Source organism: Cydia strobilella, chromosome 1 (genome assembly GCF_947568885.1).
Source record: "Cydia strobilella chromosome 1, ilCydStro3.1, whole genome shotgun sequence".
Classification (NCBI taxonomy): domain Eukaryota; kingdom Metazoa; phylum Arthropoda; class Insecta; order Lepidoptera; family Tortricidae; genus Cydia; species Cydia strobilella.
Genome location: NC_086041.1, coordinates 12,357,067 through 12,371,731, shown reverse-complemented (window position 1 = coordinate 12,371,731; position 14,665 = coordinate 12,357,067). Strand labels below are relative to the sequence as shown.

Here is a 14,665-nt window from a genome sequence, read left to right as displayed (position 1 = left end):
AACCCTTCGTGCGCGAGTCCGACTCGCACTTGGCCGGTTTTTACATTTCTATCCGATTTATTAAATAGAACTTGTGTTTAAAAATAACATCTATCTACATTTTCCTAATAATTATCTGGTGCTTTAAAATATTGTGCCTGAAATAATTTATTTTTAATACAGTCAAATAGCCTATTGTCATGTTAAATTTCATGTTATTTCAGACTGTCGTTTTGTAATGAGAGCGTAACTTAGATTGTATGGTGGCGGCCAGGTTCGTGAGACCCTTGTTGAATCTGACTCCACCTCCTAGACTACTGCAGATACTAAACACGGCTAAGATCGTTGGATATAATTACTATTTATTTAATCAAATCATCGGTGTTTTCGCAATCATTTCGGCAACAAGAGGCAATCATCACAGCAAGGTGCCATCAATGCTGCGTTTAACTCGATGATAATGGGCTAGGAGTGTCTGATTGACATACTTAACGTTTTCGAGGAATATTAAGCTATAGATTTTCAGTGATGCGAAAAATTTAAGAGGCGTAAATCCAGAAAATTTGAAGGAAACAAAAGACAGCTCCGCCTTGTTGCGCCGGAAGATATGGACATCGCCCGTGTTTTTCCTTTTTCTTTTATCTCAATTACTCCAAAAATACACTTCTGATTAAAAAAAATCTCAGAGGGCCTATTGCGAACCACGTTCGACGTGTTGCCTCTCTGTCACATTTACGTATGAATTTACAAGTGCGACAGAGAGGCAACACGTCGAACGTGGTTCGCGGTAGGCCCTCTGATCCCTCGGCTATATCATTATACTAAAAATATACGTACTTCTATAGGATAGCGATATAAAATTGAAAATAAATGGGAATTAGTAATTTTTTTCGTGATTTTTTTTCTATCGAGCCAACTGTAGCCTTTAAGGTTTTAGCTGGGGTCTACCCTTGTAAATATAGTCCAGTTTCTATGTGATTTTTTTCATGGCATTTGCCCGGTGTAAAAATTGAAAGTTTAAGATGTCAACTTTTTTTGTTTTTATGGTACCTACGACCTTGACTCGACTAGACTATGGAGTAGATCTCGCGCGCACCAATAAGCGAGAGCTATCGTATCATATCAACATCAAAACCGTAACAGATTTCTAAGATACATTCTTGGGTTCGACTCTTGATTAAAAATTTATTAAGATATTTATCTTGTTTTGGTACTACCTTATAGATTGCTCATCTTATGTCATTAGGCATCTCGCTCGCTCTTAATTTTTTACCTAATACCATCAATATGATTTCTTGAATTAGAATCGGCCTCCATAATATCACTCTTTTGCTTACGAATGTAGCACAATTCATTTATTTCTTGAAAATGAAGTAGGGACATCTTAGTAGAGAGGGAAAGAAGGGCGATGGCAGTAAGGGGGAATATGCTTGCCCGCAGGTTTGTACGCTGTAACGATCAAGTAAAGTTGACGCTCTTTAAAGCATATTGTCAAACTTTTTACACGTGCAGCCTGTGGGTAAGCTTTACACAGAGATCTTATAACACATCAACATGTAACACTAACATAGCCTTTTAAGTTTGTACTACAACTAACATTTTTTATGGACACAATGTCTGAAATAAACAATTTTTAATTCTTTAATTTAATTTTAGTACGCGCTACGGCGTAGCGGATAAGTTTAAACTTTCGCGCTGAGTGTTAGCTCCAGGCGTCACAATAATTATTTGTATAAACTTTAAATTTTAAATCATAAAATCATGTCATTGTTGAAAGCGAGGGACAGTAAGTGTTAATAGATAGTACTATAATTGCCGAAAGTATTTCAGGATTTTCACGACCTATCAGGCTATTCGAACGTGCCCTGACATCAAACGATATTGGATATCGTTCATTTTGCTCAGACTTGCCCGAAGTATTAGTGCGAGCAAGAAGCCCACGCGGATGACAGCTAATCGACATGATTCCACGGTTTGATATCAGTGCACGACTACACGTTCGAATCGACCTTTATGACGCCGCTGACGATATTAGTTATTGACAGTACGATTCAAAGTACGATTTGTTATTTCTTTAGGTATTTCTAATTTTAATTACCTAACTAAAAAAACGGTCTTAAAAAATAAAAGCATGTTTAATATTTTAATCGGCGGTTAAAGAAACATTATCCTGTCGTCTGTGTCAAAGAGGCCAATTCAAACTTACATTATGACATCAAAAGGATGTCAGTCGCGCATGCATTTCGCTCATACTTGTCCGTACATGTATAGCCTAAGATACGTTGTATATGGTCGACCTTTACCGATACCATATTTCTTTAGGGAACCCTATTTATTTATGTTCAGGAACATATTTTCTTTCACATATAAAATTAATCAAATATTAAAAACTAAAACAAACACGTACATATAAAACTAAACAAAAACACAAAAAATAACTAGAAAATATACATTATCTATACTAAGTATAAACAATACAAATACAAATGAATTTATTTTTACAGCTGTTCTTAGTTATAGTTTAAGTGTTAGGTAGGTAATTAGTCCATCTTAAGTATAAAGAGCAAGTATTAGGTAAGTATTTATCTATACATTGTGCAACAATTTAAACCCCATTCCGACCCCCACCCTGTCCAAACGTGCCAAATATACTTGCGGCATTGCCGTGCTGGATAGTTTTTTCTTTCATAAAATATAAGTTTCATCCGTCAGACGAATTGGTGAAGGTCGACCATATATAACATTGGACAACTGTTATGATAGCTGTATCGTTATTATCAATAAATAAATAACGTATCTCCTACTAGTATTGGCACGAGCAAGACGCATGGGCGACTGACATCATTTAGATATCGTTTTAATGTTATAATGTAAGTCCGAATTGGCGTCAAAGGTAAGTAAATCCTCAGAGAATAGTCTCAGTAACATAATATATAATTATACCGGTGTCACCTGCAACAGGTCGAACCCTAACGAAGAGAAACGGAGAGCCCGCCAGACAAATAAATGCGAGTCCATTGGTCCTTAAGTAGCTTAGGTCTGGAAAACTTCAAGCCAGTGTGGCTTGTGTTTTAAAATAACTTAGGACAAGAAGCTGTTTACTTACAGATTTTTATACACTTATTTTAGGTACATAATACTGTGCATAGTTAATAAGTACTTAGACCAAACTTGATAAAGTTTTGAAGGAATTTTATATATGTATCATCATCATCATTCGCTTGCCCTTGTCCCTGTCACTTGGGGTCGGCGCAGCATGTCTTTTTCTTCCATATCGTATTATATATATATATATATAATCTTATGGTCGTCTTTCGTCTCCTAAATCGACCACCATATTAACTCTTCTAAATTTAAGCGCTTTTCCAGCTACATCTTTATAAAGACCTGAAGGTGTAATCAGCATTCAGAATATCCGTGATAGCATATCTGTAACAAAATGATAACAAGAAATAATCATCTAGTTATCATTTTGTTACGGATAGGATCTGTCAGCTGTCAACAGTGACATGTCTGGTTGAAGAAATTACTATCTGGATAGGCGTCCACTCCTTTAACGCAATCTTATCCCAAAAACTGGCACAGGTATTATATAACTGCCATTAGATCTTCTGCCACAAGGAAACTGGGGCTTGTTGGGATTAGTCATGTTTATAAACCGTCGACATTGCTCTACCGAAGAGTTTAAAAATATTTACATTATTTACCATAATAGGTATATTGAATGATATTTTGTACATCATTTCCGAAAAAATTTTCGGTGCAAGCGAGTCTTTAGTGAGACTAATCGTACTCGCCGGTTACTAACTCTTAGGGCTGTTAATTTTTTTACCTAAACTGAATGAAATGTCATATACTAATAAAATGTGACCAAGGCCTCCATTGTCGCGGCAGGTGCGAAAGCAGAGCAGAGGTTCGATTCCAGCTCTAGGCACTTGAGGCCCTCGTCACTTTTTCTTAGTATAGGTATGACATTTATTTCAGTTTATCATTTAATATATTTAGTAGTGTTTCTACTTGAAATAACACAAATTAAAATATTTTCAAAAATTAATCTGTTCTAATGGTAATTTAATACCTAGTTACACGTTATACACAACATTTCCCCTCACGTCGGAAGGGAGTGTCCAGATAAAGCCATCATAGATAATATAATAAACTGTTAACTGATAAGCTAGCCATTAACTCGGGTGTTTATCAATTAAGCGACTGACGTTGGAGGCTGACAGGTTGTACCACACGTCGAATGTGAATAGTACGTAGAGTAAGCCACTTCACGGTCATGACGAAATTTAGAATTTCGTGAAAATAATTAAGGCTCCAAATATTTTATTTTTATTATCTGCAGTTGTATGATTGGCCCAATGATTTAAACATGTACGCTTAGCCCAGGTACCAATCGTTACATGCAGAGAGGGTATGATATTTTTCGCTTCAGTCCGCGTAGGTAACGATAACGGTAGGGTGTCCATCGTTTAAGTAACTAAGCGAATAGTTTAAAGTAAAGAAAAATAATCTGCCCGAATTACTAATTCCACGCAGACGAAGTCGCTGGCAAAGGCTTTCCATACTAATATTATAAATGCGAAAGTCTGTCTGTCTGTCTGTCTGTGTGTTCCCACTTCACGCTTAAACCGCTAAATCGATTTAGATGAAATTTGGCATAGAGATAGGTTGAGTCCCTGAGAAGGACATAGGATAGTTTTTATCCCGAAAATCATCCCTTTAGAAAGTAAAAAGCGGGTGGAATTGAGTTAATTAATGAAGAGCCTGCTAATTTGTGTGCATAATATGCTCAAATTGAATTATTGCTATGAGAATTTTTCCTGGCGCTACACTTACTTTAGCTGCTGCTGTTACTAAATCCACGCAGACGAAGTCGCGGGCAAAAGCTAGTTATTAATATTACTAAAATTCTATTCAAATTCAAAATTTTCATTAAACGTAAATATTACAACATATTACGTACACAAACCATATACTAAATCTAATATAAACAAAGAAAAACAATGATTTACATAAACTAAAGACAACTAGCTGGTCTCTCTAGAAAATCTAATCTCAAACTATGTGGTTTATATGCAGGAACGCGCGTCGCATCTAAGTTATATTTAGTTTACTTAATTTCTTGGTTAACTAACAGCCGCAGCATTAGCCTAAACTTGAATATTTCTTCTAAGTTCAATTGGTGTTATAATTTTATGAAGGTACTAGCTTTTGCCGGCGACTTCGTCTGCGTGGACTTAGTAACCGCAGCTAGAGTAAGAATAGCGCCTGGAAAATTCTCATAGCAATCTAAATTTCAGCATATTATGCACACAAATTAGCAGGCACTTCGTTAATTATCTCAATTCCACCCCGCTTTTTACTTTCTTAAGGGATGATTTTCGGGATAAAAACTATCCTATGTCCTTCTCAGGGACTCAACCTATCTCTATGCCAAATTTCATCTAAATCGGTTCAGCGGTTTAAGCGTGAAGAGGGAACACACAGACAGAAAGACAGACAGACAGACAGACTTTCGCATTTATAATATTAGTATGGATTGTGGAAAGGTAGTTTTCTGAAGGAGTAGTTGTGGAAAATAGAGTTACATCTGCTGCCGCAAGTAGGTACTATATCTGAACCATTTTAAATAGAAATTTATCTGTTAAATATGTTATAGTTGCCTAAAGTGAGGCGTCCATAGAACTTGATTCCCATTGGCATACTTGTCTTAAGACAATTAAACACCCCTCAACCAGTCTAAAAAAAGCAAGGGGAAGCCTTTCTACTGGTGGGTTGCTTATATTATACTTATTACCCATACCTAAATACCTACCTTACCTACCTACCTTACGTTATCTTGTAATCTTAGATATTTATAGTCAAGAGAAACAAATAATCCATACTAATATTATAAATGCGACAGTGTGTCTGTCTGTCTGTTACCTCTTCACGCTTAAACCGCTGAACCGATTTAGTTGAAATTTGGTATACAGATAGTTTGAGTCCCTGGGAAGGACGTAGGATACTTTTATCTCAGAGCTCACCCCTCTGGTGAAGGGGGGGGGGGGTGGAAATTTGTATGGGGAATAAATAACCGCTGAATCGATTTAGATGAAACTTGGGATAGTTTGAGATGTGGGGAAGGATATAGAATAATTTTTATCCTCGAAATCATCCCTTAAGGGTGTAAAAAATGGGGTGGAAATTTATAGAGTGCACCAATTAGGGGGTGAAAAAAGGATGGATTTAAAAGCAGATTTGTTTAAAAATTAAAGTACCCAAATTACTAATTCCACGCAGACGAAGTACCACGTGTATGTAGATTGTAGGTTTAATATAACACATAAACAGACCTGTAACGATTGTTATTAATAAACTTTCATTTTCAATTTCATTTTCATTTTTCGCGGGCAAAATCTAGTATGTATATAGAGTTATTTTACTCGACTTATTTACATCTTAAAGGTGATTCTAGGTACCAATAATTTTATCTTAATAAAATACTGACATCTCCGTAGTATCTAATCTATAAGGGATCAAATAAACGAAAATTATTTTAATCTAAGGTACCAATAGAAGCAAATTACATTCGGTTCGATTAATGTGTATTATATTTCTGTTTAATTTTATATCAATCTTGTAAGATGTTATTAAGCCACTATTGCATTCTAGCGGGAATATGTTATGAGTTGTGAGAGATATTACGAACCTTATGAGTAGAACTAAGTATGTCAGCTTATTGTAAAATCGTTCGGGAGCAGCACAGAAAGGGGTCAAGTACACAGGATGTACATTTTATGAACCTGACGAAACGCACTGCGGGTAAAGAAAATAAACGAGAGCGAGACATACACAGAATGTCAAATTAATATCAAATCACTACGATTTTTTAAAATAATTACCTACCATTATTTTCACGCCGAAAGGCAGTATTTATCGAAAAATCTGAAATCTCTAATAAGTTGAAAAACAATGAATTTAGACCCCTGGACTTGACTTAAATCGTTGACTGGACATTGCAAATGAACTGTAAATTACTTAACCTTTTTTAAGGAATAAGTAAAAATAAAAACCGGCCAAGTGCGAGTCGGACTCGCCCACCGAGGGTTCCGTACTTTTTTAGTATTTGTTGTTATAGCGGCAACAGAAATACATCATCTGTGAAAATTTCAACTGTCTAGCTATCACGGTTCATGAGATACAGCCTGGTGACAGACAGACGGACAGGCGGACAGACGGACAGTGGAGTCTTAGTAATAGGGTCCCGTTTTTACCCTTTGGGTACGGAACCCTAAAAATCACCACTAAATCACTATGTATGTAGACAAAGTTATTTTATTCTCTATAATGATAATGAAATTATATGAAAATTTGGAACATAATTATTATGCACTTAATCATAGCAGTTTTCAATTAGTGTATTACCGATATTTTTTACCCTATTATCTTTGAAAGAACTTCATTGTTACTTAGGGGTTTAAAATGTCGAAACTTTAATTTGAGCAATTGAAATCTTGCTCATATTACAGGGCCCCTATTTCATACGGTTCATAATTTATTGGTGAATTAAACGTTCTTGAATAATCACATAAGGCGGTTCCCTGAGCCAGAAGGCGAAAAATCTCCTTATATGATTATGTTTTTCTAAGAGGCGATGATATTCGTAGACGTGGAAAAAATATATGTAGTTCTTGACTATATTATCTTTAACATCATAGCTTCCGATACACGAATTATGACACTTCGCTCGATACAATTAATTCCCAAAGTAACCTCTAACTCGGACTTTTAATCCTACTGTACTCGGTTATTTATTATGTGATACTATTAACAAAAAAAGAAGAAAAAACAATCTTAACTTAAATAGTAATTTCATAGCTTTCGAATTTCGATATTGTAAGGTAACGTTTTTAAAATAAATAAAAATCGACAAAATTAGATCAAAATTGACACTTGGCGCGCATGATCTTTCCCGTTCTTTCTTACGAAATGTGACAGTGACAGCGGCAAACCGATGGAACGGCCATAATACTAAAATCTAAATGATTACTACCTACGAGTACATGCTAATATAAATTGAACTTTGGATCCTCTATTCTGCACTCTCCTTTAGAAAAAATATTTGTAATGTAGGAAAGTGAGAAGAATCTCTATTAGATATAGTTAAAATTCAGCGAGGGAAGCGCTTTCCGCCGAGCGTACATTAATATCATTTAAATAAGTGCATTATATCTTTGAATCTCATTTATTTATCTCGTATCTAATAGTTATCACAGTTATCACATAATTCGAACAGAATTAGCCGGTAAGTCAATTTTATAAACTTTTCCATCATGTTTCATATCCCATCGACCCCTAGCCTCGAGATACCGTACCTAAGGGCGATAACTAAAGCTATTTTCCCATAATTGCATCATCAGTATACATACCTAAATCGCGTACCTATAAAGGGAAATCGGAAATGGATATTATATTTAGTAGAGGCCTCGCAAATCCGCAATATCTCTTACATTCTTCATATGTCATGTCATGCAGTTATTGGACTATGTATGTAGGTAGTACCTACTACAGCGCCATGCGTTTCATGGTTTAATATAACCATACCGTAGGCTGACTACGAATTGGTGGATAAATAACCTTGAACAACGGCTCAGTCAGTTATCACATGGAGTTTCTTAAATACATACCTAAACCCTTCCTTCGGTCGTGTTTTAATTTATCGCCACTCGTTACGAATTTCCTATTTTTCGCACTTGTATCGTAATGTACTATTAAAAGTATTATTTAATTATTATAAGAGTTTGCCCCAATATGTCCTACCGATCTGTCATTTTACTACATAATTGGTACAAGAGCAGTTTGATTTGTAATTTGGCAATCGAGTTATTATTTAAGAATCTGGCACAACTTTTTACGTTTCCAAAAGCAGCTTCAACGATTTTTTATATAATTTACCCACCATATATCCCTAACTATAGGAAGGAATCATTCCACAATTTTTATGGGTCTTTACTGTCAGACCCACGAAACATGCTGCTTGTAGCATAATATTACATTAAACACATGTAGGTATGTTTATTGTTATGAAACACGAAATTTTAAGTTTAAAATATTTGTTACCTATAGTTATATAGTTTGGCGTCAAATGATTCGGCAGTAAATTGTCTGTCACGTTAACCACGCTGTCCTCATCACCCACTATTGTCTGTTACGATAACCGCGCTGTCCTCATCACCCACTATTGTCTGTCACAATAACCGCGCTGTCCTCATCACCCACTATTGTCTGTCACAATAACCGCGCTGTCCTCATTACCCACTATTGTCTGTCACGATAACCGCGCTGTCCTCATCACCCACTATTGTCTCTCACGATAACCGCGCTGTCCTCATCACCCACTATTGTCTGTCACAATAACCGCGCTGTCCTCATCACCCACTATTGTCTGTCACGATAACCGCGCTGTCCTCATCACCCACTATTGTCTGTCACGATAACCGCGCTGTCCTCATCACCCACTTTTGTCTGTCAAGATAATCGCGCCATTCGCGAATTATTCGCGCCGTCCTAATCACCCACTTTTGTCGAAGCCTAAACAACCCGCAGCAGCATTACTTTGTAATTTGTCTGCAAATTGCTTTTCGCGTCGCAAACAAAATCAGCCCTTTGAGCGGCGACAATTATAGACATTATAGTTGCAACTTGTTACAATCTGTTGAAACACATGAAAGATAGGTACTCTTCCGGCTCATCATAATAATAAATTGTTATAGATGTAATATAAGTATTTAACTTATAGTTCAAAATTACTTGATGACCGGGTGCGCCTTGATACTTGATGAAACTGAAAGTTTGCGTACCTAAAACTCAAAGGTATGACCGTGTTAATTTTGGAGCTAAGGTGCCTATGGACATTCTCCAATATACATTATCTAATGATTAATAATAATCGTCTTAAGTATTTTCTTTTTATAAGGTACCTTTATACAGGGTGTCTTTAGGCATTGGACAAAACCGAAATGTACATATTTAGCATTAGGACCAAATCCATTAACGACCAAATCCACAATCTACTTAACGATATTTTTAACCCTCCACCAACCCGCCGAAATTTAAATAAATCTGTTCGCTGGAAAAGAAGACTTTATATAAACTTTTTTTCTTCTTATCATCTAATCTTTCGATTCCAATATGTCTCTACGACGCTCGAGTAACTACTAACTACACATTTAGCATCGCCGGCTCCCCACCTAGAACCTGCATTGACACCAAACCGATTTTAGAATGATATTAGTATCATATCAATTAGACTTATATTGACCGGGATATAGACCGTGATTACCTTTTGTATTATTTGTGAGCTCCCGATATTTCGACGCAGTTACATGCATCATGTTCACGGGTGACTGAAGATAGCGGAACACATTGCTGCGGTCAAGAACAATGACGTTCGCAAGTCAGCTATTGCTCAGCATCTCCTTGAGTCGGGTACAAATCACTGGATCGAGTTGCATAGTCCCAAGGTCATTTCGACAGAACGCCACTATATACCAAGATTGGTAAGAGAAGCCGTTGAAATTCACAAATACAAAAATTTTAATCGTGAAGATGGGTTTAAACTGTCAAATGTGTGGAATCCTGTGATTTGTTTGTGTAAAAAACCAGTGATATCCGAATCAAACACGCGTAGTGACACCGTGAGTGTAGTGTGTTTGGACAGACCAACGAGTGTGAACGCGACCGGACCAACAAGTGTGAATGCGACCGTTGGTAACGTTGAAAGTGAACGCAGCCGACGCGCAAGAATGAGGGTAGACAGAGCGCTGTCTACACAACTTTGACACCCACCCGCTATCTTCAGTCACCCGTGAACATGATGCATGTAACTGCGTCGAAATATCGGGAGCTCACAAATAATCCAAAAGGTAATCACGGTCTATATCCCGGTCAATATAAGTCTAGTGAAACTAACCGTGAATCATTCAAAACTCTAATCATATCAATTAGCTGTCATTCGCGTTTATTTCGCTCTGACCTTGTCCGCACAAGTATTAGTGCGAGCGAGACGCCCGCGCGAATGACAGCTAACTGATAATAATATGATTCCAAAGGTGTGAGTGCACGTTGGGATTGGCCTGCTTGTCAAGATTGACAGATATACATTTATAATGTTACAGCTACAATAATCATCAAATTGTAATTATAATGACATAAGTAAAAAAAAAATGTCAATACTTCCTTGTAAAACTGTTTAGGCAACTATTTATTAAATAAATTCATGTTTTTTAATCATGTTCTAATTACTTTCACAACTGCAATACTCGGTGCTTTTATTCCTAATGTCAATAGTATCGATCGCATTATAACTACATTGAAACATTCAAAATTTCGCGTAAAAACGACTATCGTAAACGGAGAACCTGCGACCATAGGACAAATGCCTTATTTAGTGTCGATCAAGGCTACCCAAATAAAACTACAAAATGTATCTGAAGATGGAGGAACGTTATATGTATGGGACAATTTATGCGGGGGGAGCATCATACATCGTAGCAAAGTGCTTACGGCTGCGCATTGCTTTGAGTTCAACCACTTTTTCGCGGTGAAACACACAAGTGCTCTAAGAGTCGTCGCAGGCAGCTTACAGAGTGAAGTGGTGCACACGGGCAACACGGAGACCACAGCCGACATGCAATGGAGAGGGGTCGAGCGATTACGGATGCATGACCATTTCAACTTCCCGCTAAACGATATTGCGTTAATAATAGTAGATATGCCGTTTCATTTCAACGCAAATGTGAGCTCCATACAATACGTTAAGAGGGTAGTTGACTATCCAGAAATCTGCAAATCCGGTGGATATGGAGATCTGAGCTATAATACTGACTTAAGGCTGCGATCATCCGTTTTAATGGTAGCTCTAATCAAAACAATGCCGCGATGGCAATGCTCTGGAATCTGGGAGATGGATATGAGAACATACGTTTGCTCGGAGTCGGTTGTCTCAGACGTGGCGCAGGGAGACTCTGGCGGGCCACTGGCTTGTACGGGGACTCGGGACCCGATCGAGCAACCTGGGCAGGATGTGTTGTTGGGAATCGTGAGTGGTAAGAGCGTCGACATGACGACACTCTTCACGCGCGTTTCGTCGTACACAGATTGGATTGAGGGTAGTTCAGGTTCTAAATTAATGAGTAACTTTAATTTTATTTTATTTATGCAATTAATTTTTCAAATATATATCGTGTTACTTTGCTTTCGTGATTTTTGTGAATTTGCGACTGGTATTTTCCTAGTTAAATTTTTCATACATAAGGTATCATTAGAATCATAAAAGATTTAGTTCCTGCAAGCATACTGTTATTAGTTATTACATCTTTAACCCTTTTGTCCGTAGCGGCAACATACTTGCCATCATACTTAAAACAATAACGCATCTCTACTATAAGAATTACGGTCCGAAACCGAATGACTAGAAAGGAATGAATAAAGAAATGAATGAATGGAAATGTTGCAATTAAAAGAAGTTAATAGCTATTAGATCACGCGGGGAACTAGAGCTGGTGGAACTCGGTAGTAAGGTAAGTACATGCTCTCAGGTGACACGGACGATTTTTAATGGCTCCAGCACACGGTGCATGTAGCTTACGCATTTTGAGTCACAGGCTACATGTAACGGGGTTATTAGGTCCACACGGTCGCCGGGCCGGCCGTCGGAGCCGGGCGAACGGGGCCGGCGTCAGTTTCCCGATAGCCAGGCTTCACGAAATATCAGAAAATCGTCAACAATATTTGGAAAAAAAAACTTCTTTGTCTAGAATAGGGAATGTTACGCGAAACTTTGCGTAGAGGGCGTCACTAGCACAAGCCTACCGCGAAACACGAAAATCGAAAGTTCGGTTTTTGCCTCTATCAATCTTGCAAATTCGATCGATAAAGAGGGAAACAAACCGTCTTGATGCATCAACATTATAGTAAAAACTTGTCAAAAAACTGTTTAAAGCACAGTATGTATAAGTTACTCTATGGTTTTCGTTAGGTGCTAGTGCTGCACTCTGGCGGCAGAATTTTGCAGTAATACTCCCTATTGCCAATTCCCCCTAAAACTAAGCCTATCGCGCAATTTTGGTTCTTTACGCGTTTGATAAGAATATGGAATGGATAAGAATATCAAACGCGTCAGTTGTTGATGCCTAGTTTCGCAAACTTCTTGCACAAGATGCTAATAACGTCTCTATTATGATAACGTCAATGTCAAATATAATTATTTGTTGAAAAACGTTTTAGTGCCAACACAGTATAGAAAATATGTAGAAAAATACATACTTAACAAAGTTTTGTAATTTAATGCCCGTGAATGTATCTGTATATCGTTGTATATTTGTCAATAATTCTGCAAACATGTGAGGCAGAGCGAGTTATAATGACTCTAAAATACTCATCGCATCGTGTGAAGCCCGCAATAGTAAACGGAGAACCAGTCTCCCGCGGCATAGTTCCTTACATCGTATCCATCAAGTCAGGCCGACGAATAAACAAAGAATACTCATATAAGAACTTTTGCGGTGGAAGCATCATTAACAGGGAAAAGGTCCTCACAGCCGCTCACTGCTTCGAACGTAACGACTTCGAGTACGTAAAAGATCCATCACCACTGGCAGTGGTCGCAGGAGACCTTAGAAATGTTATCAATATAAACAAATTCACTTCAAACGAAACAATTCAGTGGAGAAAAATCAGTAGGGTTATTGTACATCCATACTTTAACTTTCCTTTGGATGACATAGCGGTGGTATTTGTGAACTCATTTTGGAATTTCTCAAAATATATTGAACCTGTTAAAATCGCCAGGCTTCCAATAGATTACACAGACTCGTGTTACGCAGCCGGTTACGGAAGAACTTCGCACGGCTCGCAGAGTAAGAGATCGGAAGTGCTTCTTAGAGCTAAAATTTACGTAATACCGAGAAGCAAATGTACCGAAATTTGGGAAGTACCAATGGATGAATTTGTTTGTACCAGCTCGGTGAATGCTGACGTTGCAGGAGGAGATTCAGGAGGGCCCTTGGTTTGCCGCTGCACGTCGGACCCGGAGGAAGAACCTGGCAAGGAGCTGCTAGTAGGGGTGACCAGTGGTAAAAATTATGATTATACTACTATTTTTATAAGAGTATCTGCTTACGCAGACTGGATTGACCACATGAATGAAGGATGTTACTTGCAGAACTGGTGTCTTTTATCCTACATTTTTTACTTGCTTTTAAATATATAGTTCCAGTTAAGATTTGCTTCATAGTTGTTTTATTTGTTCTATCTTTATTTATTATATTGGAATCAGCCAATTATATTCCAAATTAGCCCCGAGCAGTATGCCTATTGAGATAAAAAAAAACCCTCTTTCCTCGGACTCCGGTAATTACTTTATGCTAAACTGCTTCCTTCTGCTCAGAATAGGTGCCGTTAATTGACTTTCAACCAGAAAAATACTACCTACGTAATCTAAATGAGAAATGAACGGGTGAACTAGCGACGTCATAAAACTAACCTAGGCCACCTAGGTCATAATAAGATCTAGGTCTTTAACGGTTTAGCAATTTGGTCGACACTTTTAACCTTTCACATGCGTCTTTCAAAATCGCGGGTTCATTCAAACCTTGGTTGTGCCCTATAGAGCATTAAAAAAAATACAAATACATAG

General features: G+C 37.5%; 2 protein-coding genes across 2 annotated transcripts; both read left to right on the top strand.

Annotated features, from left to right (window-relative positions):
* The first annotated feature begins 11,223 nt into the window (after positions 1-11,223).
* Positions 11,224-12,301, top strand: LOC134748370 (chymotrypsin-C-like). Its single transcript, XM_063683157.1, has one exon. It carries the CDS (start codon positions 11,246-11,248, stop codon positions 12,299-12,301), a length of 1,056 nt encoding a protein of 351 aa, XP_063539227.1. The 5' UTR covers positions 11,224-11,245.
* A 946-nt stretch (positions 12,302-13,247) lies between these two features.
* Positions 13,248-14,249, top strand: LOC134741274 (venom peptide isomerase heavy chain-like). The gene has a single exon (XM_063673992.1). The coding sequence runs from the start codon at positions 13,325-13,327 to the stop codon at positions 14,237-14,239; it is 915 nt and encodes a 304-aa protein (XP_063530062.1). The 5' UTR covers positions 13,248-13,324; the 3' UTR covers positions 14,240-14,249.
* The last annotated feature ends 416 nt before the right edge of the window (positions 14,250-14,665 follow it).

Excerpts from the sequence above, each read along its gene's own strand:
- LOC134741274 (XM_063673992.1), top strand. The coding sequence starts at position 13,325 with ATGTATCTGTATATCGTTGTATATTTGTCAATAATTCTGCAAACATGT.
- LOC134748370 (XM_063683157.1), top strand. The coding sequence starts at position 11,246 with ATGTTTTTTAATCATGTTCTAATTACTTTCACAACTGCAATACTCGGT.